Raw genomic sequence first — 25988 nt, 5'->3', positions numbered from 1 at the left:
TCATGCAGCAGCATGCTGGGGTTACTGTGGTGTCATGCATCGCAGACGTCCCGTCTGGACTTTGCTTGGGATCACTTGAAGTTCAGAGTCGAGCAGCCTGAATTTGCAGACCAGAGCACTGGTTTGATGGGCTCTTGGAAAAGAAAGGACAGGAGGGCCTCTCCGGTGGGTTTGCTTATTCCTGTGATACGATGCAAGATTTGCCACTGGTATTGGTTGAGTCTAGAAAAACTGACTCATTTTTTTTCCTTCCGTCCCAGTGGAGAGGAGATGTGCTGCAGAACGCAGTGGTTTCAGTGGGGAGTGTGTGATTTGACAACAAAATGTGCAGTCGGCTAGGGTCTTCTGTCCAGAGCTTTCTCCAAGAGTGATATCAATCTCTTGCCAGTTTTATTTATTTTATTTTAACTTGGCCATCGACTTAAGTGACTTCTGTCTAGAAGGTCATGTTCCATTTTGATTCCGGGCTTATAGCTTACAGTATCCTCCATCTTCAGGGAAAAAAAGCACAACCCACTTTATACTTGATGCTGCAGCATTTTCTTGCCATCAGTTGAGAACAGCTATTGAGACACCAGCACATTAGTGGCTCCGTTTCCATCCTTTAAGTGCAGTTCCAAAACTGAATGACATCCTGGCACTAGCTCCTAGGCAAGGAACCAAAGTCGTCGTTGTTGGTTAAACACTCCTTTCCAGGGATTTTTCGGAGAAGATTGTGCAAACTCGATGAAACTTAAGTACCACCTCTGGTTAGTTGAAAAAGGTAGCTCTTCCCTTAAATTCTAGGGTTAAACCAGCTTTGTGGTGACTGGATTGGAGGACTGGGCATTAGCTAGGACATTGCCTAATTGCGGCGGTTTATGTGGCTGCCTTGTTTTCATGCCTGAAGTAGCTGGTGTATTTTTAAATTGCCCTTTGCCAAGCGGATGGGTGCTAATTTGACTTCTCATAGCTGAGTGCTGCTCCTTATGAGGAGACCTGGTTTTGCCCAGTTCAGTCTGTGTCCCTTCAGCCTGTGCTGGGACATGGGTGATATTAGGCCTATGCGATGGGTTGACACTGTTTTGCTGGAATTTTTTAGCTTTATGTTTGGGTTGCTTAAATATTTTTAAACTCTCTCACATTGTATGCATTTTGCTGCTTTTCCAAGGTAGTGAATATTCATTAGTGTTGGTTTTTTTGTAAGGAATCCTGCCTTCTTCCATTGATTATTTGGAAGAACTTGGCTTTTTTTAGGCTGTTTGTAGGCTCTCCAGTTGTATTGGAATGACACGTTATTCCTAATGCTGACCTAAAAAAAAAAAAAAAAATGCTGTTTCTGTTGTTGGCTTGACCCAGAAGTGAGATCTGTAAAGGGTCCTGAGAAGGAAAGTTTTAGCAGCTTTTAATTTAGTGGTTTGTTTATATCTGTCTTTGCAAGTCGCTCTAACCCAACCAAGAGTATGATGGTGTAGGTATCAAGGATGTATTCCTTCCAAGGTTTATTAACAAATCTTTTGAAAGGTGCCGTGTACTTTCTCTGTCATTTGGAAGGTGAAGCTTTGTAGTGCTGGAGATCCCCTCAGAAAGCTCCCCAGCAGAACTGGGCAAAACTAGGCTTGACGGTAGGTTAAAAGGGAAGATGGGTTTGGAAGAGTACTCTGGGGGCGGCTGAAGAAGCTTTAAAAAAAGTGGAGTAAAATGCACAAGCTTTTGTCTGTAACATGCAACAACCCCCCCAAATACTTATTTTTGGTCATAGCTCCAAACCAGGTGTGGTTACCTGGATTCTTCTTATCTCTAGAAACCGTTTTCCAGAGAATTGTACTGAAGACCCCTGTTTTGGGGGAAATGGCCTTTTTCCCTTGTGCACATCCAGTTTTCTCTGCCCTGTTCTTCTGAGACTCTTGAAGAGAGTGTGCTTTGAAGCTATTGATTAAGTACTTGGGCTCTGTCCTGACAACAATTACTAGTTTGACATTGTAATTGTTATTGCATCACAGTTTTCTGGTTTTTATTTTGGCAGCACCAGTGTTTGTCTCTTCCGTCTTCCTTTTGTATGGAACGTACTAATTAGATCTTAAACGGAAGGAGTTGCTGAGTGCTTGCATCTTCTTTAAAAATCCGGCCCTAGGTACTTAACAGACCTGTTTTGGTGGTACCTGATGAATGGTGGCTCCTTTCTGACGCGTGTATTGTAGTAGTTCAGTCTTCACTTGCCACCTGATAATTCCTTGGAAAAAAATACTGACACAGTTGGTTCTCTTGGGCCGTGGTAAGATCTGGTGATGTGTCTTGGGACTGTGAAGCTTGTGTATCTTGCTCGTCTGCCCTTGGCACTGATCTCTGAATATTTGAAGTCTCTCAAGATGTGTATTTTTATCAGTGGCTCTTGACTAGAAGTGAATGACAGCTATGTCCTACCTGTTCTGTTTACAGGAATTAGGAAAGCATGGGGTCTGCATACTGAAAAGCACCTTTTTAATAGACAGTAGACTCATAGACTTTTTGATGCCCTATTTGTGTGCATTTGAACTTTTCTCAATATCATTCTCGTTTTACTTTGTGCAGGATGCCATTATTCCCTACAAGGAAATCCTCCAGATGTATTGGGAGAAAGCAACGAGCTTTGTGAATGCCCAGTGCGATGGACTTGAACCCTGGCAGCTGGTTGGGTTGACGTTTTCTTCTACGCTTGTAAGTGTATGGCTGCATGGCTTCCTCTTCCAGTCCGAGAGTAAGTATTTGAAATGGGGGATTTTCTTATGTTTGGGGGGAAGGGAGAGGGGACAGAGTTGTTCCCAAGTAGCGGAAGGAAAGAGGACGAAACAAGGCCAAACACTTGTTAAAACAGAATTTCTGCTGTCAACTAGTATTAAAAAAAAAACCCCTCTTCCAAATTAAGGTCAAGGACTGTCTGATCAATGAAACACTCCCATTCCTTCAGAGGGTGCGGTAGGCCAGCCTGGAATGCGCCTGCATCTCCTTCCCTTCCTCTTGTCTCCCTTTTGCTTTTGGCTAAACCATTTACTTGTCTCAACACACTCTTCTTGCTCAAAACCTGGGGAAATTTATCTGAGAGCTGGGTTCTTGTGAACTTAGTCACTGGAGCAAAGTGTCTGGATAACTCTTGCTCTTGATTGTTTCCCTTCCTGCTGGGGGAGGAGATGTGGTTTTGATTTGGTGTTGGAGGCATGTTTCATCCTCAGGATGTTCAAGTTAATTGCATGTGGTGGTGTTGTGTGGATTTTTTTTTCTTTTCCGGAGCATCTTCCTGTTTTGAGTAGTTCCTGATATTGACAGCTCTTCAGTGGGATCTCTTTTGATGAACCTGCGGTTTTCTCTCTGATGGTCAGAGATAACTACCTTGCCCTCAGAGGAGAACATGGTGCTCTTCAGTTCCCGCAGGCCTTAGGGTTACACTCCAGTGGCAGTTTGTTAAAAATAGCCAAGTTTTAAACTTGATGTTTACTTCTGTGCCTCTCTGTTCCTCAACCAGGCTTTTTTCTTTTTAAAGATGGGAGTAGCTGGTTAGTGGGAATATCTATGGAAGGAACAAAACGGTGTGAAGCTTTTGCTCAGTACAGGGTTATGTTAGCTTCTTGGCTAGTATTTGTACTGTTTGCACAGTATTAAGTACTGTCTAGCTGTTACAAGATCTGATTAGATTGTCTGAATTTTTCAGGAGTTTGCAGTCTTCTCTTGCTGTGGAAGTTATTAATGAAACAGTGTGCACACTGAAATGTACCATAGAAATGTTATTGTCAGAGTGTTAACGAGTATTTGCTACGGAATGTGCCAAACTGCAATTACTGTCCTTATGTAGCTTTTCAAAATATATATGAAGTGGAGGCGAAAATGTAGATAAAATTGCAAAGTCCTCAAATGGTTGATTTTTAAAGTTTGTTTAGTTATTTCTTGGTGTAAGTGTCCTGTAACTGCTGGCGCTCAGTTGAAATGCCCGTAGGACTCAAAAGGCATTTTTGGTGGCTATAAAGCATCTGTGTCATCCTGCTTTCATTCCTGCCTTTAGAGTTACCCCAGGAGTTTTCCAGTGTTTGTCATCAGTGGCTTCTCTCCTTTCAGTATTTGGGCTGTGGTGGAATTTCTGCTCTTCCCTCTGTCAGCCCCCTTCCCCTGAGTCGCCTCCCGTTGCATCACACGTTTCCTGTATCAGATGGCCAGACAGCAAGCGAATCCTTGTCATGTTATGGCTGAAATACTATTTCCTCCTTTGGTCTGGGAGCCTGTTTCACGTTGCTGTGTGTGTGTTTGTGTTACAGTACTATTCTGGTTTGAAGAGGCAGAAAGTTTCAAAAAGTATTTTCCCTTTTTGCTGGAGACTTTAACTTTAGCAAATCCTAAAATCTCTCTCTTCTGTAAAATTCCACATGTGGGTGCAAATTCCCTTGTAAGAAAGAAAACGAGTCAAATTGATTCCCATAGATGGCTACTGTTCTGCAAGCCAGATGTTTCTGTAGTGTGGTCCACTTCTGAACCTTGCTCTTTGATACGCTCGTCTGTCTCGCCATGTTCCCTTGGTCACAGTGTTATTTTAGCTTGGATCAGAAATACTGAGCCTGTATCGTGGGCTTTATCAGAAGTACTGTGCTCTGAGTCCGGGTTTTTTTTTTGTTTGTTTCTTGAGTCATCTTAAGTTAATTTCTGACTTTTGTCTTTCAGGTTTAACATCCCGAACTAAAAAACAGTTCTTTAAACTACTGAGAAAAATGCCGTTTGTCGGGGCTATAGTAAGTATTTGGACAACTTTTCTTAATATTATCCCAGGTCCTTGTTTCAGCCTGCATAGCGCTCTCGGAGAACTTAGTTCTGTGCATCTTTGTTGTCATGTTACTGTGATCATAATGACCCAAGGATATAGATCTGGAAGGCCTTCTGCTGCCACCTGCTTTAACAAAAGATGTAATTTCTACCTAGTCTTTTTGTCATAGTATCACTCTCATAAAACGGGGGTGCCACCTTTTTTTTAACTAAGAATCAGTGAGTGTGGTTACAGAATTTTCCAGTAACGTTTTCTCGTTGTTAGATTTTAAGAAGATAATTTTATTTACGGAAGAAGGAGACAGGATTGAACTTGAGTTGTTCTTCTGAAACAATGTCTTATTCTTGAGCAAGTGTGAGATAGCGAGATGGTTGTTGTGCAACATGGAAGGATAACTTTTTTAATCAGATGACTGGCCATGATTAGTTTAGAGCTCAGATACCTATTAGCAGTAGTTAGCATTATAGCACAAAGATATCGTAAGTTTGTGTAATCATTAAAATGAGACAAGCTCTAGTGTTTGGGAGATGTTGAGGTTTTTTCGCATAAAAACTTGAAACTGCAAATGTCAGCATGTTTTAGCATGTTAACGACTTAATGATCGAGAAATGCACAGCTTGGTTTATTTTACCTAGGAAACTATGGTATCACACTTGATTGTGCTTCTTTCTGCTTGATGAGTTGGCATATTTACACACTGATTCGGGGGGTCAGGTCTGTTATAGGCAATTTTATCAAATGAGAGTAGCAAAGAGGAACTTCTTCCTTTTGCTGTGGACACGGAAGTGGTTCTCCGGTTTCTCCCCCAGCCCTATGGAAGGGACTAGCATCCCCCCTTTATGTCATGTTAAGCACCCCAGCTTTCACCTTCTGACTTGAGTCGCCTTTGGTCGGATGAATTAATGACTTGTTCTCTTCTGCTTATTTTTTGTCTGCCTGTTAGAAAAGGACACCTTCTGGGCCTCTTGTATACAGCCCCTATTTTGTCCAGACTTATCTTCTCAGGGCTAGCACTGTTAAGCTCTCCTGTGCCAGAGGACTCCTGGTGTGTCCTATCTGTGTACTCTTTCTGCTCTTTGGTAGGCTGATACCTGATAACCTATCAGTTGCTTACAGGAGGCCTTGACTTTGAGGCATTCCAATGTCCAAAAGTCTTTAAAGCTGATGATATCCCAACACCTGTGTTCCCTGGAAGAAGAGTCTCTACTTTGGAATGTGTTGTGAGAAGAAGTCTGGGCTTCCTGAATGTAAGGTGTAGGTGGGAAGAAAGAAATCTTCTAACTGTGTCTGTAGTGGAGATTTCTTTACTGTTTCTCTCTATTTTCATGAGTTTCTAAACTGTGTGTATGGTGGCAGAGGAGACAAGGTACAAAATAGAATGCATCTGAAGACTTTTACAAATTAAAAACTGTGACTTAAAAAGGTTCAGTGGATAAAAATGCAGTATTTTTGCCTTGAGCTTTGCTTTCTCAAGCACTAAGGGGCTCAAAGCTCCCACTGCTCATCGATACCCAGTAAAGAACATACTCTGTCTGAACGTTGTGGTGGTTGTGTCTGTGCTGTTAAATGAAACGCAGCCGAGCAGTGGCCCAAGTCCCACTCTGCAATCGCCCATACTGGTTACTTGGCACAGTTCTGGGCTGCGCCAGCTACCATTCCCACAGGCAATTCCCTGTGTCGTTTAGAGACTAATGGATGCCAGTTCCCTATTCCAGGCAGCTTGTTTTTGGAGGGAGAGGTTGGTAGGAAGGAGGGGTTGAACTGTGTGGCTGTGAACTCTGCTATGCTTTTTGATCACAGAGCTGGAACAGTTCCTATCTGTTCTGCTCAATTGTATGGATGTAGCTAGTGAGTTCAATCTTGCATGTACTCAGCAATTATTTATAATATGGCCAGCGCCATTGTTGATAGGGTTTTCCTTTCTTTTTAGATTCAAAAGAAGATTGATGAAGCCTTGAATGATGTCACTTCCAGTTTATCCTTCCTGAAAGATGAAAAGGATTATATCAAAGCGCTGCCGGAACAAGGCATGAGCCAGCCTGAAGTACTAGAGAAGATGAAAGAGTACAGCTCAAAAGGTACGAGTGTGAGTCTGTACTGCAGCAGAGGTGGGTCTGTTTCATAGACCTAACATTAGACTTACTCTCTTAAATGAATTCTAATGACTCCTGCTCATGGTTTCATCTTAAATATTTCCTCCCTGATGTTCTTTGCTTGCAAATTTTTGTCTGTTTTCCTTCTGGAAGTGACTAAGATCAGTATTTATGGCTTCTAATGCTGTATTTGGGTATTTACATTGAAAATTCCGTTCCTTCCCCGAGAATTCTAGATTGATGATGGGAGAGCCGAGGAAAAGAGAAATATGGATGAAGTTATATGAATGCATTTTTGATTACATTTCTGAGCAGTTGCCTTGATGTTCGACTTTTACCAGAAATGTGTTTTCTGTGAAACTCCAGGGAATACTCATAATAAAAAAAAAAAAAACAACAACCCACTTCCAAGCAGGATTTTTAGGGAATTTCCAAGACTGTCTCTCTTAATCAAAGTCGTAATGGTTAGCACCTTGAAAATGCCATTTAAGAAAGGCAAGGTCATGATGATGTTCTCCTGGCTTAAGTCCACATAAGCAGTGTCTGAAACTTAATTTGAGTTGCCTCACTCATATAAATGTCTCCACGCTGATTTGTGTACCTATTACTCCTAATGAGCAAATTGGGGTGACTTACTATCCAGAGGAGAAGATATGACTGCCCTGCTCCTATTTCAAATTTGAGAAATGCCTTGAATTTTCTGCTAGAACAGTGCATCTACTCCAAATTCAGAAACAGTTTTGCAGTCGAGTGTCCTATAACAACTTCCTTCTTTTCTACTTTTATGTATTGTGTATTCGGCTTCTGTCTGTGTTTTCCCTCATGATTATTTCCTTCCTTCACTGGGTTCTTCTTTCCTTTTTTCTTTTCCTATGGCCCCCTCCTTCCCACACATGTGCACTCCCCTTTGAAAGTTGCTTGAAAATGAGGGTTACATTGTGACTATGTTCACCTTATATATGCTTGTGAAGCTGATGCCATTGAGGTTTATGAAGGAGGTGAACAGTTAGGAGAAGGGAGCAAATAACCAAACAAGTGGAAATACACTGCTGGGGTGTTTGGAGGCAGAAAGTTACTGGGTTTAAGTACCATCACATTGGATAGTGGATTGAAACACTTTTCAACAGCGTGCTCCTGATGCTGTTCCATCCACCTGCTCTCATTTGTTAAAGCTCCAGCGGCGTATCGTTTTGGTGAAATTTAATTGAGGCACCCGGCACTCTAGGTTTTAGCAATACAAGGCTGGCCTTTCCATCTCTTCTCAGCTTACAGTGGTGATGGGTGCTCTTTGAAAGTGGCTTTAACTTTAGCCACTTTAGAGTTCAGTTGGTTGGACAGCAGCTGGGGAGACTGAATGGGGATTAAGTGGATTACATATTAATATAACTGCTTGCTGCAGCTAGGTGTTGTTTATGTGCTGACTCTTTAGTCATCATTTACTTGCAGTTTGCTAAGTTCATGGGATACACAATGCCAGAGGCTTAGCATCACACACAGCTATCTCTGTGGCACGAAAATCATACTTGTTCCTCATCGGTGAAATCTCAAAAGCTGAATCCTCATCTGCGGAACTGGTGAGGGGACTTCTCCGTGCACTTCTACATGCTTTCTGAGAATGGCTGTGTTAGCAAGCAGTGTGCTCTTCCTTCTCTTTCAGGAGATGTACGTTGGCAGGACGGAAAAGTTTCTGGGACTGTGTACAGTGGTGAAGAGAAACTCACCCATCTGCTAGTGAAGGTAAAGTACAAGCAGTCTAACTTTGCATCTTTGCAGATATCCTTAGCATCTTCAGGGTGACCAGAAACCCCTCAACACTGTTCAAGCATCTTTCAAAATAAACAGGGAAGATCTGAAACTAAGACTGCCCAACGATGAAGACAGAGCCCTAGGGTAAATGTAGGTGGAAGGGGAATTATTAGCAAAGCATATGGGTGGTGTAAAGCTGGCCAAGTGACTGTCCCTATGAAAATGCCATGTAGAGATAACTAGGATCCAGTCAGATGAGATGATGTTTTGAGTAAGAAAGTAAGAAGCTGGTTACAAGTGAACTGGAAACTGGTACTGACCTTCTAATTCAGGGAATGGTAGGAAGCATGAAATCGCTATAGATAAGCTTCAGCAAGGCCCCCCGACAGATGTGCCTTTGCTGCATGCTGGAGTGAAAGCATCCTTGGCTGTCCTGTTACTGGAGGCTGTGGGACCTGCAGACTGGAACAGCTTCACTGACCCAAACGGAATTCCTCTTGGTTTAAGCAAAACAGAAGTTTGTAAAATGTTTTTTGGCGTTACTGTGTGGTCCAAGTCTTACAACAATGGAGCACTGGCAAGCTTCAGTGGTGTCTTTGTTAGGTCTGTTTACCTACTGAGGAACTTTTCCCTTTGAGAAGGTCGGAAAATAACCTGAACAGCCCAAAGGTCTGTTTTCAAATATATCTACTTCAAGAGGGTTTTTGCTAAAAAGGGAAGTCTAGCCTTCTTGCTCCTGGGAACAGCTTTTATAACAGCTGTAATGAGCTCTGTTTGGTGGTTGCTATTGCTGTTTTCTTCTGCGTGTTGACATTTTCTTTGCCACTCTGGGGAAACATAAAGCTCAGAGCAGCCTTTCTAGAGGGACCTCAGCTTGGATTGAGTGTTGTGGAAACATTCCCTCTGTTTGTGCTGATTATTCGCTGGTTTATTCTTCCGTATTTCTTTTAACATCCCTGCAGTTGCTTTTTGATCTCGACTGCAGGAGGTCGGAACTGGCCTGTTCCAGCCTTATCCTGTGAGCCCACAGTTGCAGAACGAGCATGAAATACTGGTTTCCACGGCCACTTTTGTTGCGATGTGGGTGGGCATTTGTGCTTTTCTAGCTGTTTCAGAATTCCCCTTAATGGTAAACTTGAAAACTAGTTCTGCAAAGTAAGTTTTTTGGCCTGCTTTGTGTAAAGCAATCATAGGGTACACATTGTGTTCTTTTTTAAAAATAGCTAAATGATTAAACCTGTCTTTACAACAATAAATATTGCCGTGTTATAGAATCACTCCAGAGGCCAGAATGCCCTAGAAAAACAAATGACTTTTTTTTTTTTACCCCTCAGCCGTAGCTTCCCAGCTTGTGGTATTTACTTGCAGTAGGAGTTAAGTTCAAAGAGTTCTGCAGTATTGTTACGGCTAAATGCAGCTAATTTGCTTATACAGTGCATATGGTGAGTTCTCAAATCTGCATTGGTAATCCAGTGCTTCATCTGCAAGGCTAACTTTCTGTCTTTGTTTTCTGAAGGTATATGAAGAGTTTGCCTGGAGTAATCCTCTCCATCCGGATATATTCCCTGGTTTGAGGAAGATGGAAGCGGAAGTAGTGAGGATTGCCTGTACGCTCTTCAACGGGGGCCCCAACTCTTGTGGTGCTGTAAGTAGCCTGTCTTCAAGTGTCCCCCGAACATTTTGGATATTTCTGACTTTGATTTAAGTGCACATGCACCTTCTGCTATCCAGCGGAGACTGAGGTCAAGCTCATTCTGGTATGTGCCATGCCAACATAGCTGTACGGAAGATGGTTGCTAATTGCTTTTCTTGGTGAAGCTTTATGATAGACAATTTAACTCGGGGGAGTAGTTCTCTAGACAAGACCATTTGCTTCAGCTTTTTTTCCATACTCTGAAGTGATACAGGCTTGATGGCAGTTGGAAAAGAGAACCAGTGTAATGTCGCCTGGCTGGTTGTCAGTGGGGGATGGCGAACAGAGCAGTGTCACTTTGAGTAGCTCCCCTCAGTTTTAATCTCTGAACTGGAAATCTGTGAGCCTGCCAGAATGCTAAGATTGAGGACAAGGCCAGCTGGCTGGCTAGTCACCAACAAGCAGCTTGAAGTGTTGGTGATCAAGCAGGCATGGCATGTATTGTCATCTGTCCAGCTGGAAAGCTATCTTTCCAGGCTTATGTGGCCTTCCAGTGTACTACGGTGGAAACCAGTTCTAAAGCCTCGATAGAGTTCCTAGCAAGAGTCTGGATGTGTGTACTTAAACTGATGCTTTCAGAGTTGGTCAAAGAGCAAAAGATGTGAAGTTGCACAGTGAATTATTGTTATAAAAATAAGCCATGGCTTCTTAGGCTCCTCTCTCTTGCTTTACCTTTTTGGTAAGGAACCTGAATTCCTTAGGCCAAATTCTCTCCCTGTTTACATGGTACATGGGACAGCGAGGTCTCATCTCCTAGCATGGTGGTCAGGTGCAGCTGGGATACAAAGAGGCTGCTTAATAACTTGCGAAGAAGTAGTTCCATTTGTGAGAAGAATCCAGATGAGATTTTTCAGAGACTGAGCATGAGGTGATTGCTGTTTGTAAATATGCTAGGGAGGGAGAAGGCCAGCAGTGGCTGAAGATCAGTTTGGGAAGGCAGTGTTGACATGAGCTCATGAGGTGAACTGGCCTTGAATGGGCTTAATCTGACAGTTGGAGGCTTGGTTCTGTTAAGGAGGTAAGTACTGGAGTAACCTTATAGTAGGTGTAGTTGGGACCAAACTCCAACTGGATTGAAGATGAAGCTTGACTGTGCAGTGTCTGGGAGTATAAGACGTGATTGCCTTTTGATAGCAGGAGGTTGCACCCTGTGACCTGACTTGTCTTCTTGGGGCTGTATTCCTTGTGCCACCTTCAAGTTCAGAGAAGGAACGTGCCTCTCTGCTTATAAAAAGCATTTAACCTCCCCTCATCTCCTTCCTGGTTTGCAGTGCTGACAACACCAATGAGATTATCCCTGGAGTGGGGAAGAGGCTGGGTCTAAAGCTGTTGAAACTCATCTTTATCACAGTTGAGATGTCAATTGATACAACAGTCAGATAGCTCTGTGACACTTACTGTATCCTTGGAGAACTTTGCTTGCTGAAGCCTGCAATGCGTGTGTTCACTTTGTTACGTACAGCATATGTTGTAAAAGTGTCAGCCTTGGCCCTGTGTGCTCTTTCACTGAAATTTAAAAGTAGAATTGCCTAAGAGAAGTTCAGAATGGGTAAAAAAATGCTCCAAAACAATAAGATGGTGATCATGGCCAATGTAAGACCTCCACAGGTGCTCTGTGGGGAATCCCGCTTTTCCCTCTCTCTTCCCCTCCCTTCCGAGGATGGTGCCGCAAAGCCATAGCTAAGATTCAAACAGAAGCAAAGCAAACGGGGAAGCGTGCAGCCTGCTGTGGAGTTATGCTCTAGCTGGTTGAACAGTGAGATTTGCAGGGTGAGAGGGAGGGTTGAAAAGTTGATTGGCCGGAAACAGAAGATTAATTGCATCCCTGTAATTGTCTTGTCCAAACGAGTCTCTCCAGTGGACTTTTTGTCTTCCTTCCACATTGCCCTTCCTGACTGTGAAGTGTCCAGAGTTGCTAATCATTGATGGAGAGATGTGGGTGGATATATGGAGGTCACATGCTCTTTAAGTAGCTGGGCTCAAAGACTTCTCTTATTTTCTTCTCCCTCAAACAGAATTAACATTTCAGAATTATTTCTGGAGGCTTGGACAGTTAGTAATTTAAAAAGAGCGTTTTTTCAAACTGATGCTATGCTTTCTGTCTCTGGAAGGCCCTGCTGTAGCTGGTCGCTCAGACTGCCACAGTTATGCTTCAGTAACCGGTGAGGCTGTAAAACAGAGAGGTGGCTAAACCAGGGAGGGTGCAATGCTGTGAATTACCTTTATCTTTAAATTGATCTGTTCAGGAGGTGCTGCTGGCTATTTCTACTGAGAAGGCTTCTGGTTTACTCAATTCAACTTTTGCAGTGTTGAAAACTAAAACAAATGCTTTTTTTTTCCTGAATTTCATCACTGCCATCTCTGAGAAGTGGTGTGTCTTAGGGCCAGGTCCCTGTCCACTGGATTTACTAACCTGATTTAAGCAGCTGGGGCTGCTTGTCCAATTTTGTTGGTGCCTGGTGATGGTCCCTGAAGGCAGATGGAGCTTGTTGGTGTTTCTGGAGAGCGTATCTGTGGCCATGCTATGTGGAAAACACCGAAAGTTTCTGTCTGTGCTTCTCAGTGAGGCAATTTCACTTCCTTTTGTGCTCTGATTTCGTGACACATTGCAGAACAGTGCTTTTTGGGGCTAATACTCTGCTGCTCTGTCTGGGAAAAGCCGCACAGTGACACATTTGTGCTGTTCCCAGGGCTTTCAGCAGCCTGGGGATCCCTGCGCAGTCCTGTCCTGTGTCATGTGGACATCTTCCTAAGCAGGATATCTGGAGAGCAGTCCCCTGCTTCCTCTTTGAAGGTTTTTTGGTGTGTTTAATAAAAATAAAAATGAAACATGTCTTTTCAGATTTCTGAATGTTAAATCAGATGAGCAGCTTGCATTATTTACAGGAGTTGCCTTTATTTGAGACACGGGGGCTATAATTCTCCTTGGTTTAAACGTGGGCATAAAATCACTCACAATGCCCTTGTGGTGGGGGGGTGTGCAGGCATGCCTTGTGCCCTAAATTGCACTGAGAGATGTGCCAGGTTTTTAAGCAGTTTTTAAAAGTAATCATTTTCAGCAGCGGATGGATGCTTCCTATTTCTCACTAATTACTACTTTTAATTGTGTTACGCAAGAGCAAAGAGACAGGAATTGGTGAGTTTTGGCTCCCAGGAAATTCTAATCGCATTCTTGCAATGATTTGGAAGGACTAATTAAGCTCAGCACATAGAGGAGGAATGGGGGAGTTTGTTCTTGTCTGATGAGTGCATGTGTTCCTGTTCACAAGGTGCTTTGTTTTGCAGTGCTGGCTCTGTGGATTTCCCCTCTAATTTGGGGAGAAATCACCACTTTTATGCGTGCTTCAATGATGGTTTTTTTAGTAGTTTTTTGAACTTTAAAAAGAAAGGGCAGCTTTGAAGTGCAGGGGAAAATTGCGTGGAGGGGTGCATGCTTCTGTGTTTGTCAATCTCTCTAGGAATTCTTCTTTGCGCTTACTGTGCAGCTGAGGACAGGAGAAAGGAGGCAAAATCAACAAATGCAAACCTAAGCCTCCTGTAGAAACTATCTTGTCTCTTCCCCCAAAATTCTGGGGCTTCCAAACTTTGTCGTAGTGCTGGCTACACATTTGAAGTAGGACTTGAACACTGAAATGTGAGTAATGTGTCTTGGGGGGGTTTAAACTCTGCAGATCTGTCAGGTTTTATCTGTAGTAGTGAGTGGGTCACCTCGAGAGACACAACTAGTGGAATTTACAACCTGCAGGTTTACAGGGGTTTTATGTGAGCCTGCCACTATGTTACGACCATGCAGTGGATTGTGGTATATTTTTACTGTAATGCTACCTTAGAAATAGATTGTAGTTTGCTTTCTTATTCATGGGGTAGTTCAGCTCAGTGAAACTTTTGGTCAGCTTTGTCTCCAGGGTCTGAATGGATGTGTTTCCTAAGGTGAAAATGCAAGCAAAACTTTGGAGACCACGAACCAAAGTGGTTCTTTTATGTCTGACAGTTTGACAGTGACATGCAAGTGGCATGGCCAAAGAAATCTTAGAATAGGGACCGTACCTCTTATTGCTGTTTTAATGTTGAGGTTCCAGAGCACTGGGATTTGGAGGGAGGGAGCAACGGAAGGGATATACTGAGTTTAGAAAGCAGGAGGGATATTTTTTCCCTGTGCTTTCTCCTCTCCCCTCCCATTTGGAAAATAATAAATAAATCAAGAACAGAAAAGTCTGTGTGCTTGCCTTTTTCCACACACTTTGCCTGGCTTTTGAAGATAGCGCAGGGTTGGAAAGCTGCTTAAAACAATGCCTGTTTCCAGCCCCTTTTCCCCATGGCATCGCTTGAGCCTGTGGACTTTCATGTAGAGGAGAGAAAAAAATATTTGTGCGAGCCATTGGTGAGTGCTGAATCACTGCGTGTTGGCCAGCTGCCGGTGTGCCACAGGCTGTGGGGAAGTTGTATCCTGTGACAGTGATTCAAGCCCTGGCTATAGCAGAATGAGTTTGCTGTTGATAGCTAAGCTGACAAAGCCTCCTGTAGAGGAGCAGAGTCCCTCTGCAGGTATAAACTGTGTTGGACCAAAAGGGTTTTTGCTGTTGTAGCTGCCCTGTGCTAAAGGTGCTGCTGTAGATCAAGCTGCTCTGGCACATCTCCGTGGTGGAGACTCATGTTGGTACTGATGGTGCTGACGGTGGGCCAATTTAGGAAGCTAATCTGGCTGAAATTCAGCTTTTTGGGTGGATTTTCAGCTGCCTGAACAAGCTTTCTGTGTGGTCATCTGCATGCCAGTCTTGGTACCTGGGAGGAGGATCAGTCCTGGATGCTGTTCCTTAACCTGCATCTGACCAACTGTTGAGAAGTGTTGACCCTGATCTGCCAAAAACTGTGTGTGGCTCAGCGTTTTCGTGCAGGGGATAAGCCAGACTTTGAAGAAAGGTTTGTCATATATAAGGGCAAGATGTTGTTGTTTTGGTGGAAAGATCGAAATGGGAATAAGACTGTAGAGAGGCTGCTCTTTGAAGGGCAGATTAGCTAGACGAGAGTTAGAGGTAAGGACTGCTTGCTCAACAGCGAGCAGGCCTGGTGGTATGAAGTGTCTGGTGTTCAGTAACGTGAATCCCAAGATCCCCCAATCATGCCTAGCAAAGTTTTCACAATCATTGCAATATTGTAAGCAATGTTGCAAGCAGTGTTACAAGTCTGCAATAATCCCATTCCTCTTCTCCCGCCCCGTGGTAGGAAGGCCATCCATGTTATACCAGCTGGTTTTTTTTTCCCAAAGGTAGTGGCTGACAACTTCACAGATCTCTTCATAAGAAGGGTTGAGAAGTGAATGACACAGCCCATAAAACGCTTAGGACATTGCATTCCTGCTACCATCTATTTGCTTCACAATAAATGCAGTGATTTCTTTATCCAGTGTGAGGCCCTGTTAGGGTTTATCTGCGACAGCTGTTGCTTTTAAACTACCAAAAAAGCAGAAAATGGCTGTGGTGTGACAGTCACTCCCACACTGCCTGTGGTGGCAGCTGCTGCTAGCTTGGATCATGTTAGGAACAAATGTGGCAGGCTGTTTTATGCGCTTGTGAACTTTGTTCCTTATCTCTGTACTTAATGTTTAGTCATTGTCACACAGTCACACTTCTTCTTTGCACTTTGGGGTTTGCAGCTGTGTCAGCTGGAAAAAAACAAAGGAAAACCCAGACCAGCAGATGTCATAAGGCATGCAAATGTGATTGTATCCTTTTTATGTTTATTTTTTGGGGGAAAGAGGTTAAAAGGGGAAATTGCAGTTGGTTCAGCAGATCTGAGGATCAAAATTAGTCCTCTGTAAGCGCTAGAAGTAGCTTTTGATTCCTCTTTCACCTGCACTTCTGTATACCTGTCCCAGGTACCCCCCATCCTCGTGTTATGGCTCACCCAGCATAGCAGTCAGTCAGTCCTGCAGGCTGCTTGAAAAACCAACCTCGTGTTTTACTAGGTTAAAATTTTACTTTGGAAGGTTTGTGCGCTCATGCTTTTCTGTCCCCTGCGTGTCAGAACTCATAAAGGCTGGCTGACAAGAGACAGTCCTCCCACTCGACGAATTTCTTCCTGTAAGAAGTTTCACTTCTTTATTTGCAACAGCTCTTGAGTTCTAGTATGCACTAGTAAACTTGATCGAACAGTTTGTGTGTGCACCTTCCTGTCTTCCACCTCCTGATGCAAACCCCTTGTTCTTCTGTGGCCAGGGTAAAGAGGGCTGGGACAGCATGGGTAGTGGGGGGTGTGGATACCGAGGGACTTGTTGGGGGGAGTAATGCAGAAATTCCTCCTGGTGTAAAATGTCTTGGGTCCTTAAGGACTTACAAGCTCTGGCCTGGTGTTGACCAAACCTAGGCTGGCCTCTGCAGAGAGAGGGTGGGAGAGAGCTCTGCACGCCGCAGTGCTCTGGGTTCTGGGAAGGTTTTGTAGCTCAGGAGCGGTGCCAACCTTGAGCTGGCTCCATTGCTCAGCGTGGCACTGCTCCAGACCTAATAAATCCTGCTGGACTTCAGTTGACTTAATACAGAATCAACTTTGTTTTTTCCGTATACGTGGCATAATTAACCTGTAATCCAGATAAACAATCCCCAGGTAATCAAGAGCTAAGTATGTACTAGCAGTTTCATGAGGTGCGGTCATGTTTGCCAGCTAGTGACTGTGTGGTATGGTCCCTCTTGTTAGGCTTTTGAGTTGAATGGGGTTTTTTGTTTTCCCTTTTCCCCCTCCCCCTTTAAATAAAGGAGTCAACATTTACTTAAATGTGCACTTTCAAGCTGAATGTCAGAAAGCGACCTTGAGCTGTTCAGTGGCTTCTGCTGCCCTTGAAAACCTGAGTTGTCCTGTGCATCTCTTGCCTCTGAAGCATCTCTGGGCAGAGGTGCTGTGGCAGCATCCCTTTTTTGCTTTTCTCTTCTGCAACATCCATGTAAGCGGTTGTTTTTCTTGTTTGTTTCTTTTCTTTGTGGCAGATGACATCTGGGGGGACTGAGAGCATTCTGATGGCCTGCAAGGCGTACCGAGACCTGGCTTACGAGAGAGGCATCAAACAGCCAGAAATGTGAGCGATACCTCCACGGCTTGGTTTTTGCTTTGAGGGCTCGTGGGATTTACTGTTCCTCTGAGTTGAGGTGGCTGCTAGACCTCAGTAATCCTTCATTTCATAGCTCATTACCACCTCCTCCTTGTCCATCTGTGTCTGAAGGAGGAAAAACCTGGGCTGAAAGAAGTGATGCAAAAGCACAGGAACCTTTAAGCAGCCTGGGAGGCGTGAATGTTGCTGGGGGGCTGTGGTAGCTGTACTGTGCAGATGTGTTTTGGCAATACCTGCGTGCTGCTCTAGACAGAGCCTGCTCATATCGGCTTTGGGCCCCTCTCGAGCAGAGATTGTCAGGCCCTTTGAAGTGTTTAAGGGTTTTGATTTATTCAGATCAAAGAGGGGTTTAGCCTGAAAACTCTGGGACTAAAGTTGAGGCTGCTTGGAGCTGAAATGAGGAATTGTGCTAATCGTTACACTGCTAATAGAGGATTGGCTCTCTCTAATGTGCTTCTTTTTTCTAGACAGTGCATCAAAAATATTTCTCTGGTTAATTGCTTACGAGGGGAAAATGTAAAAAGAGATGAAACACTGTGGTGTTCATCTTCTGCTGAATTCCTGCAGTTCTTTTCTTCGCTCTCTAATGTTTTTGCATGCTATTAAAGGCCCTGATAAAGATATGATGCCTCAGAAAACAAGGTTAATTAAGGCTGTTCAGCCACTGTCGTTCGAGATGGGAGACAGCAAATGTTATGTTCATTTGGTGTATTTATGCTGCTCCTTCCCTTTTGTATCGTCTCATATGCCCCTCTCAGGGAGGGTGGCTGGTTGGAGATGGTACAATATTGTTTGATATGACAAGAAATTAGCTTTCTTGGGAATTCTAGTTCCTGGTTCACAGAAGACCATGCAGTGGGATAGAATTACTTTAATAGGTTTTCTCTGGGTTGTTCAAGATTGAGTGTCCATCGTTTTAGTTCAGAACAGCACGTGGCCTTCATGCTGTCCCAGAGAGTGTCTTCCCCAACTTTTTTTCTTTTTTCGGTCTCTGTGATTTTTTGACGAGTTGAAACATGCAGTTGGCCTGTTTGTGACCTGTCTGTCATGCAGAAATATCTACAGACTGAATTTTTTTGCTCTTTCTCCTCCTGTTCACGGTAAGGCTTAGGTGCTGCCTGGGTTGACGTATGCAATCTGTTACTTTTCTAGGTTGGTGCCGGTGAGTGCTCACGCAGCATTTGACAAGGCAGCACACTACTTTGGACTGAAGTTGATTCACATACCATTGACCAAGGCTATGGAAGTGGATGTTCAGGTATTGCTTTAGGCAGCACAGCACTCTTTCTGTGGGAAATTAGCGTTGTATGGCAAATAGCAAGAAATCGACGTATCCAGGTAGCAAGTCAGTGGCTAGAGAGGGATGAATGCTTCCTGGAAATAAGGAAAAATGGCAGGAATAAGTGCCTGTCATTGCAGATAAGGTTTTGTTTGAAATAATTGGATGTAAACCATCCCTTTGTCCTGTGTGATTCATTTAGAATCAAATAATGTATGTATTTCAGAAATAGCCCCAGATTCCATATGAGGGTGAACAAAAGTGTTTTAGTATCTCCAAGTGGATGAGTTAAATGACTCATCTGATGTCTGCTGATGCTTGTAGCTCCTTGCTTTGCTTTCTGTAGGCTTTTGCATGTTGGTTTTTAAGACCAGATGCTGCATGTTTCCACTTTTTATCTTTTTTGGCAGGATGGCACTTGGTAAACGGAATGTGAGCATCTTCTCTCTTTAAATCTTCAGGCAATGAGGAGAGCTATCTCGAAGAACACAGCCATGTTGGTCTGTTCCGCTCCCCAGTTCCCGCATGGAATTATGGACCCGATTGAAGAGGTGGCAGAGGTAGGGTGCCTATGGGACTTCTGGGTGCTGTAGCAATAAAACCAGCATGTCCTTCTGTTCAAGAAGAGCAGAGGGGTTCCAGGATGCTGATGAGTGAAGCTGGTGGGAGGAGCAGACTGGTTGGGACGGTATTACTGTCCTCAAATTGGGTGTTAACCAACAGCAGGGTTATGTAGGGGACAATTTGAAGTGAGGAGGAATATGGGACTATTTTTTTTTGTACTCTGTGACTGCTGTGAGAAGGCGGGCTTTAAGTACTAGAAGTTACCTCTGGGCGTTGTCATAAAGGTGTTTGCGTGGGGCTGTATTTTGGACTTGAGCTGGTGCATGTGGTGTGTCATGGCAAAGCAGCAAGTCTTTTGCGCATGCTTTGTCTCTGAACTCTCAAGTCTGTGCCATAAACTTCTGCTGTAACTGAAGGTATGTATTGTGTACGTGACTTAGAGCTTCGCTGCACCCACTGCGAGACCAACCAGAAGGGCTCATTCTTTGATACCTGAAAGGAAATAACAGCAAAATAGTCCACCTGGTAAAAAGGCTTTGATTTAGGGCCTACTGGTTGTAGCAAACTTGGTGCAGAAGTCTGAGGAATGCGTGGAGGGAGTAGGAGTCAAAGGGCTGGGACCTTATTTTTCAAACATGCCTCTTGATTTTTCTCTCTGTGCTCCAGTTATTTATTTTGTATGTAACCAGCCAGGGCCTCTGACCTTCTTTTCATTTGGATCACTCCCTTACACTTTATTGCAGATACTCTTTTCAGACCACGTTGTCACATCTCTGGCAAATACAGCAAACTGCCAAAACGCGGTGTTGTTTTTCCTCTCACTGGCAGCCTTCACGTATGTGGAAGGCAGGAGAAGGCATCCTGCAAGTAGCCAGCCCTTCCAGATCTCCTGTCCTTCAATGGCTTGAGAGTGGCAGGATGCTCCAAAAGGGTTCAGGAAACATTTAATTGTGAAATGCAGAGTACCTTTTGGTGACTGGAGTTTGGGTGCCCCAACCACATCATTTTCTTGCCTGATTACATGTTACTCACCAGAATCTCTTGTTCACACACAGCTTGCGGTGAAGTACAAAATCCCCTTCCATGTCGACGCCTGCCTGGGTGGTTTTCTTATTGCTTTCATGGACAAGGCAGGGTTCCCTCTAAAGCATCCATTTGACTTCCGCGTAAAAGGTGTGACCAGCATTTCTGCTGATACCCACAAGGTAAGAAGGGGGGAGAAAGCACTGGAAGATCTTTCATTTTTGGGGAGTGGTTCCTGATGCCATCCCTGCCTTCAGGCATTTCTGCTCTGCTATGTGGAGGAGTGCTGAAGTGCAGGGGTAGGGGCTGCTCTATTTGGATGCTTTGTGCAATGCACCAAAGTACAGGCAAATGGGATTTTGGTGACTGCGTGCAGCGAGTGCTTGAATGTGTTTTCTGTGCCCTCTTGCTGCTTTTTAATGCTTTCTATGCCCTTTGCAGTATGGCTATGCTCCCAAGGGTTCCTCAGTGGTGCTGTACAGCGACAAGAAGTACAGGAGCTACCAGTTCTTTATAGCACCCGACTGGCAAGGGGGCATATACGCTTCTCCCTCCGTGGCAGGCTCCAGGCCTGGTGGAATTATAGCTGCGTGCTGGGCAACTCTGATGCACATAGGAGAATCGGGCTACGTTGAGGCTACGAAGAGGATCATTAAAACGGCTCGTTTCCTCGAATCAGAGTACGTGCATGCCTTAGCGTTTTAATTGCACTCTTTAACCCTGTTCTGGTCTCCTTCTCCCAAACTGCTTGTGTTTCTCTTGCAACTTTTCTTTTTCCCTGGAAAAGCTATAGCATGTTACATGCTGGGTAGGGATCCACTGGGCAGTTATGGGAGAAGATCCTTTGTTTATGCCCAGGTGCTGCCCTGTGCCAGATAGCTGAGAGGCACAGAGAGGAGGGGTGCAGGCATCTTTATTTAGCTGACTTTGCTTCAAGAGTTTCTTCTGCCTCAGCCATGGCTGAGGGGGAATCTGGAAGGGCTTACTCAGGATGACAAAAGAAGAGTTATACTCTCTCCTGTTGGGGTGCTTGTGTTGCTATGTGAGCTGAAAAGCTGATTTTTCCCTGCTACTCTGTCTTCCCTTGCCTCTCTGTCTTCCCTCTTTTGCATTTATTCCTGAGTGTACTTGACTTTAGGGCCTGTAATGACCTGAGTCCTCTTGCAAGTCCCAATGGCATGGGCTGGTTGCGTGATTTTTTGGTAGGAATGTGCTGTTGTCTGTTCCCTTCTGTAGCTTTTCCTTTAAGGCTCCAGATAGATGGACAGAATGTCTGGCCCCTGTAACCTTGGTCAGTCACTCGTTTTCTCCTTTTTCTTTTCAAGGTTGAGAAAAATTGACAGCATCTTCATTTTTGGGAAACCTGAGGTGTCTGTCCTCTCCATTGGTTCGGATGTTTTCGACATTTATCGATTATCTAATTTCTTAGCTGCAAAAGGATGGAACTTAAATGTCCTACAGTTCCCATCAAGGTGAGTTTGTGGAGACCAGTGGAGCGATGTGCGTAGCCAGGGTATGCAAGATGGTTGTCTTCAGGCTATGTAGCTCTTGTGATTTGCTGAGTGATGGTGTCCATATCTGATAAACTGCATGTAGGCTTTTCCTCTGTAGAGAAGGAATTACTTTTGTAATTGCTGATATATAGTAGTTACTGCAGTGAGGATAAGGCAATAGTAATTTTAATGAGCCTGGCAGAGGACATATCTGAGGCTCCCTTTCTATTTACCTCTGTCTAATACAAGCAGAAAAATATAAATAGCCAGCTATAAATAGCTTATCTCATGTTAGTTAACTGAGGGTTTGCGGATTTGTTTATTTTTGGTATCTTCCTGCTGCCCAGTGAAGATGAAGGTAACTGAAAGAACAGTGAAGGACTGATCACTTGCAGTGGTCTTTCCAGCCTGGTGGAAAATGAATGTTTGTCAGAGAGTTTCCTTGAGTTGGGTGGCAGTTTTTCTGTGGGTAAAAGGGGCAAATGCTCTCAGATGTAGCTGCACTGAAGAAATTTTGGACATGCAGTTAGCATGAAGTGAAGTCTAGAGAGCCTGAAGTGATAGCTCAGAGGTGAGAGTAGCCCTGTTCCTTCTGGTGGATGCTAACTTCCACGCTGTGGGTGGCTGATGGCTGGAAAGGAAGGGCAGGGAAAGGATGGTGAGGATCACCGTGCTTGCAGGCAGCTGCATTTTTCTCACCAGAGGTACCTGGAATGAGATGAGAAAATTATAGGCCTTTAACTGTGTATGGTGAAGTCAGGAAGGAAGGAGGAGTTGCCATTTTGCAAAAGAAGAGCTGAACTCTCCGCAGCTTGGTTTTAGCAAGTATTTTGCAGGGATTACCTTTAATTGGGAGGGAGTGGATTGTCTTCTCCCATTATACTGCTGAAATGCTACTTTAAGGAGATACATGGTTGTCACTGGCCAGGGAAGGACTAAATGGCTGTCAGGTTGCTCAAAATGTGGAGCTGTACAGACCTGAGACGGTTAATCTCTCCCCTCTCCCCTGCCTGCCCAGCATTCATCTCTGCATTACGCAGTTGCACACAAAGTCCGGTGTTGCTGAACAGTTCCTGAAAGATGTCAAAGACAGCATTGAGGACATCATGAAGGACCTCGACGCCAAGACGACAGGCATGGTAAGGAGGCCAGCATATAGTTGAGGGTATGTTTGGGGTGAGCATATTTCTCTGATGGCATTAATGATCCTATGTAACGACCTCCTCTTCTCTGCTTAGGGAGCCATCTATGGAATGGCCCAGTCCGTCCCAGACAGGAGCTTGGTAGCGGAGATTTCTCAGGCGTACTTGGACGGCCTCTACAGCACAGATGTTCCTTGCAGCGAAAAGCACATGAACGGCTCTCCCGGCCACCACTGACTGTAGTGCAACAATTGATGCCTTGCCAGCTACTACTGGGGTGGTTCTAAAGGTTTCCTAGGGGAAGAGATTGCAGTAAGCCTTTGTTCCTACAATTGCAGGTCTGATGACGGCTTGATCTTGAAAACTTCCTTCCCCATCTTAGTCTGTTCTGAAATCCGCGTTATTTTCATGCCCAACTTTATTTTTAGGGCTTTTCTTCCCTTCCTCCTGCCTGTTTTCATCATGACTATTGATGGTGAATTGAATGTCCGTTCCACAGCTCCAAATTCCTCAGGTATTCTGTGTGTCACTTCATTCCTTGCTGTTTCTTGTCCTCAGACCTGGTATTCAGCCGGTGTCCAACCAAGTGTTAGATTTGAGTTCTCATGTTGTGTTCCAAAGCTTCAATCTTCCCAGAAGCTGAAGGCAGAAAATACATTGAAAATTTTGTTTTCTTTTGAGTATTCCTCCAAGCTACCGCATTTAACAGACTGTGCTGGGAGCCTTATATCTATGTAATGCAGAGCCGATAAATTGGCAAAGGAAAGATGGTCATGTACTCTTTTTGAAATCCCCTCTGGAGATCTCAGTGAGATTGCAGTCAATATCTGCTGAGGGGAAAAAAACCCCCAACACAAAATCCTTTTCTGGAATCTCTTGGTTTGAATAAGAGCAGAAATAGAAACCAAGCGGGTGGTGTAGGGAGAGGAACTGGATGGTACTGAAAATCCTAGGTACGTAGTAACTGTTTTGCTTCCCTGCCTCTTCTAGAAGACATGCATTTACCACTTACGAGTGCTTTTGTTGTACCTTGCACAATTCTGGAGGGATGTGCAAAACAGTGATTTCACTGTTCGTAACTTGAAGGTTTTGCACTATCTCACAATGCTGTAGTAGAGTCAGTCAGGCCCTGGCGTGTCTCATGGCTAGGGACTTCACGTGCAAACGGATGGTGCCAAAGCTGACCTTTTTTTACCGTGACCTTTTAGTATAAAAAGGTGACTTTTGTAATAGTAGTAATCTCTGCTCTTTGCACTGATTCTTTTAAGGCACACTCAAAAGGGCGTTCACCATTGTGCCTTGATGCTTCTCTGGCTTTTTTTTGTGGGACGCCAGGGAGGATTTGAGGGTTCAGCTGTTGACCGCAACGTTTGCTGCGGCAGTTTCCTTATGGTACTATACTGAAAAAAAAAACCTCAAAGGCAGACTGGCCTCAGAGAAAGTATGCTTGTCTATAAGGTAGAATAGTAGTTGTATTGAGCCAAGGCTCTTCACAGTATTACAAAGATGCTGGTATAGCTCTGAGAGGTAGATGATAAGATGCAGCAAGTTGGAGGTATTCAAGCCTTGGGCATATGACTCACCCTTCCTATTTTTCTCCGCTGTTTTTATGGTGAGAGAGTTTTCCCAGTGCAACTTGTGAGGCAGTTGTGGCCTTAAGGACAAGCTAGAATCTCTTGAGTTGTTAAACAGCGGCGGAGTTACTCCTGCAGGGCTTTCCCACGTGTTTCCTCTCAGCTTTTTGCATGCTACTGAGAGTTTTCCAGGCAGAGCTCAACACTTGGGAGAAGACCTCGTGCCATGTTTGCACAGTCTTGTGCAGGGTGTGTGAAGTCATCTGTGTGTCTGCTGTAGTGGGCTCGTTAGCCCGAAGCTGGCCCTCCCTGGTTTAGCACAGCTGAGGTACACACTTGCACAATAATTACACTGAATGAGAAGGTTACTTACCAGCCACTGCACAAACGAGTGCAGCCTTGGGCCCAGTGATTGTGGGAAGGATACTTGCTTTTTAACAGGTTTATTCTCAGTGCTAGGAGACAAAAGTATTTTGGGCATCTGCCCTTAAATTGATGACTTTATGCATGTATCTGAGCCCTTTTGAAAACATTGCATTTGAATTGCCTGATAGTCTCTTGATGGTGTTACCAGCTCTGGCAGTCAGCATTTATGTGGGACCTATTTATTCTGTTAACCTCTTGCCAATGTGACCATTGCTGCATCTCTGAGTTTGCAGTACTTTGGAGACAGTCTTGTCTGGCTACTGTGATGGTTCTCTTTTGAACCGAGATTTAAAAAAAAACAAAACAAAAAAGGGAGGTACTCTTTTTCCTTCTGCTTTAAAAGAAAGAGGGGATGGACTGGGGTGGGGTGAAAGAGAGAAACTCCCTTCTCTTCCCTGGTTGCATCCTCCTCTGAGGAAGTAGATGGATCTAACAGATCAGTGCTCCATTTCACATTTTTGGATGTATTTGAAGATGTTATTTGTCAGTCAATGTATTCTATTCTGGGCTTCACTTACTAGTAATATTTGTGGGTTTAATTGTTTTATGTGTATTTGTTCTATACTGTAAATGTAATCTTCTGGTCGTGAATAGGCCACTGTAATTTACCGGTGTATAGTCTTTATTCATCCTTGTCATCTAACATGTAATCTGCATCTCCTTTATCATGCCAAATGGTCTTAGGAAAACGGTGCGATTAACAGGCTGTATAATTATTTAAAAGACAAAAAAGAAGAATTTTATGGACTGGATTATGATCTGAAACTGGATGGTACTTTAGACCTGGAGGGATATTTGCAACTATTAATTCCTGCGAGATTTCTGTCAGATTCTCCAAGCGAGGCGCTGAATTTGCTTGTACAAAGCACTCCCAAGGGATTTGCGTGCTCTTAGGTACTAGACTGAAGAATATCCGATGGGATGGACCAAGAAGAAATGTGTGTCTTCATGCCATGGATTTCATCTGCACTTTTCTGATGACTTGGGGGAGGGGGGAGTGGAAGGGTTGCGTACAACACAATAATATCTTGCCCAATAAATACACATTGACTTTTTAATGAACAAATGGGACGAGATCATCTGATGGCAGTATT

General features: G+C 44.0%; 1 protein-coding gene across 5 annotated transcripts in view; it reads left to right on the top strand.

The window, feature by feature from the left end:
- The window catches only part of SGPL1 (sphingosine-1-phosphate lyase 1), a 46422-nt gene extending 20924 nt beyond the window's left edge, over positions 1-25498 (top strand). For all 5 annotated transcript variants that reach the window (XM_050899301.1, XM_050899299.1, XM_050899300.1 and 2 more), the window contains 13 exons: positions 2551-2716; positions 4663-4730; positions 6693-6840; positions 8513-8592; positions 10118-10246; positions 17272-17360; positions 18546-18651; positions 19134-19232; positions 20292-20441; positions 20701-20939; positions 21585-21731; positions 22771-22891; positions 22991-25498. In XM_050899301.1, the coding sequence (XP_050755258.1) occupies positions 2584-2716; positions 4663-4730; positions 6693-6840; positions 8513-8592; positions 10118-10246; positions 17272-17360; positions 18546-18651; positions 19134-19232; positions 20292-20441; positions 20701-20939; positions 21585-21731; positions 22771-22891; positions 22991-23131 (1650 nt within the window). In that variant the 5' untranslated portion in view covers positions 2551-2583 and the 3' untranslated portion in view covers positions 23132-25498. The remainder of the gene's footprint in view (positions 1-2550; positions 2717-4662; positions 4731-6692; positions 6841-8512; positions 8593-10117; positions 10247-17271; positions 17361-18545; positions 18652-19133; positions 19233-20291; positions 20442-20700; positions 20940-21584; positions 21732-22770; positions 22892-22990) is intronic.
- Positions 25499-25988: the final 490 nt, after the last annotated feature.

The sequence above is a fragment of the Gymnogyps californianus genome, chromosome 6 (genome assembly GCF_018139145.2).
Source record: "Gymnogyps californianus isolate 813 chromosome 6, ASM1813914v2, whole genome shotgun sequence".
In the NCBI taxonomy this organism is placed as follows: domain Eukaryota; kingdom Metazoa; phylum Chordata; class Aves; order Accipitriformes; family Cathartidae; genus Gymnogyps; species Gymnogyps californianus.
This window is presented reverse-complemented; position numbering and strand designations above follow the sequence as displayed.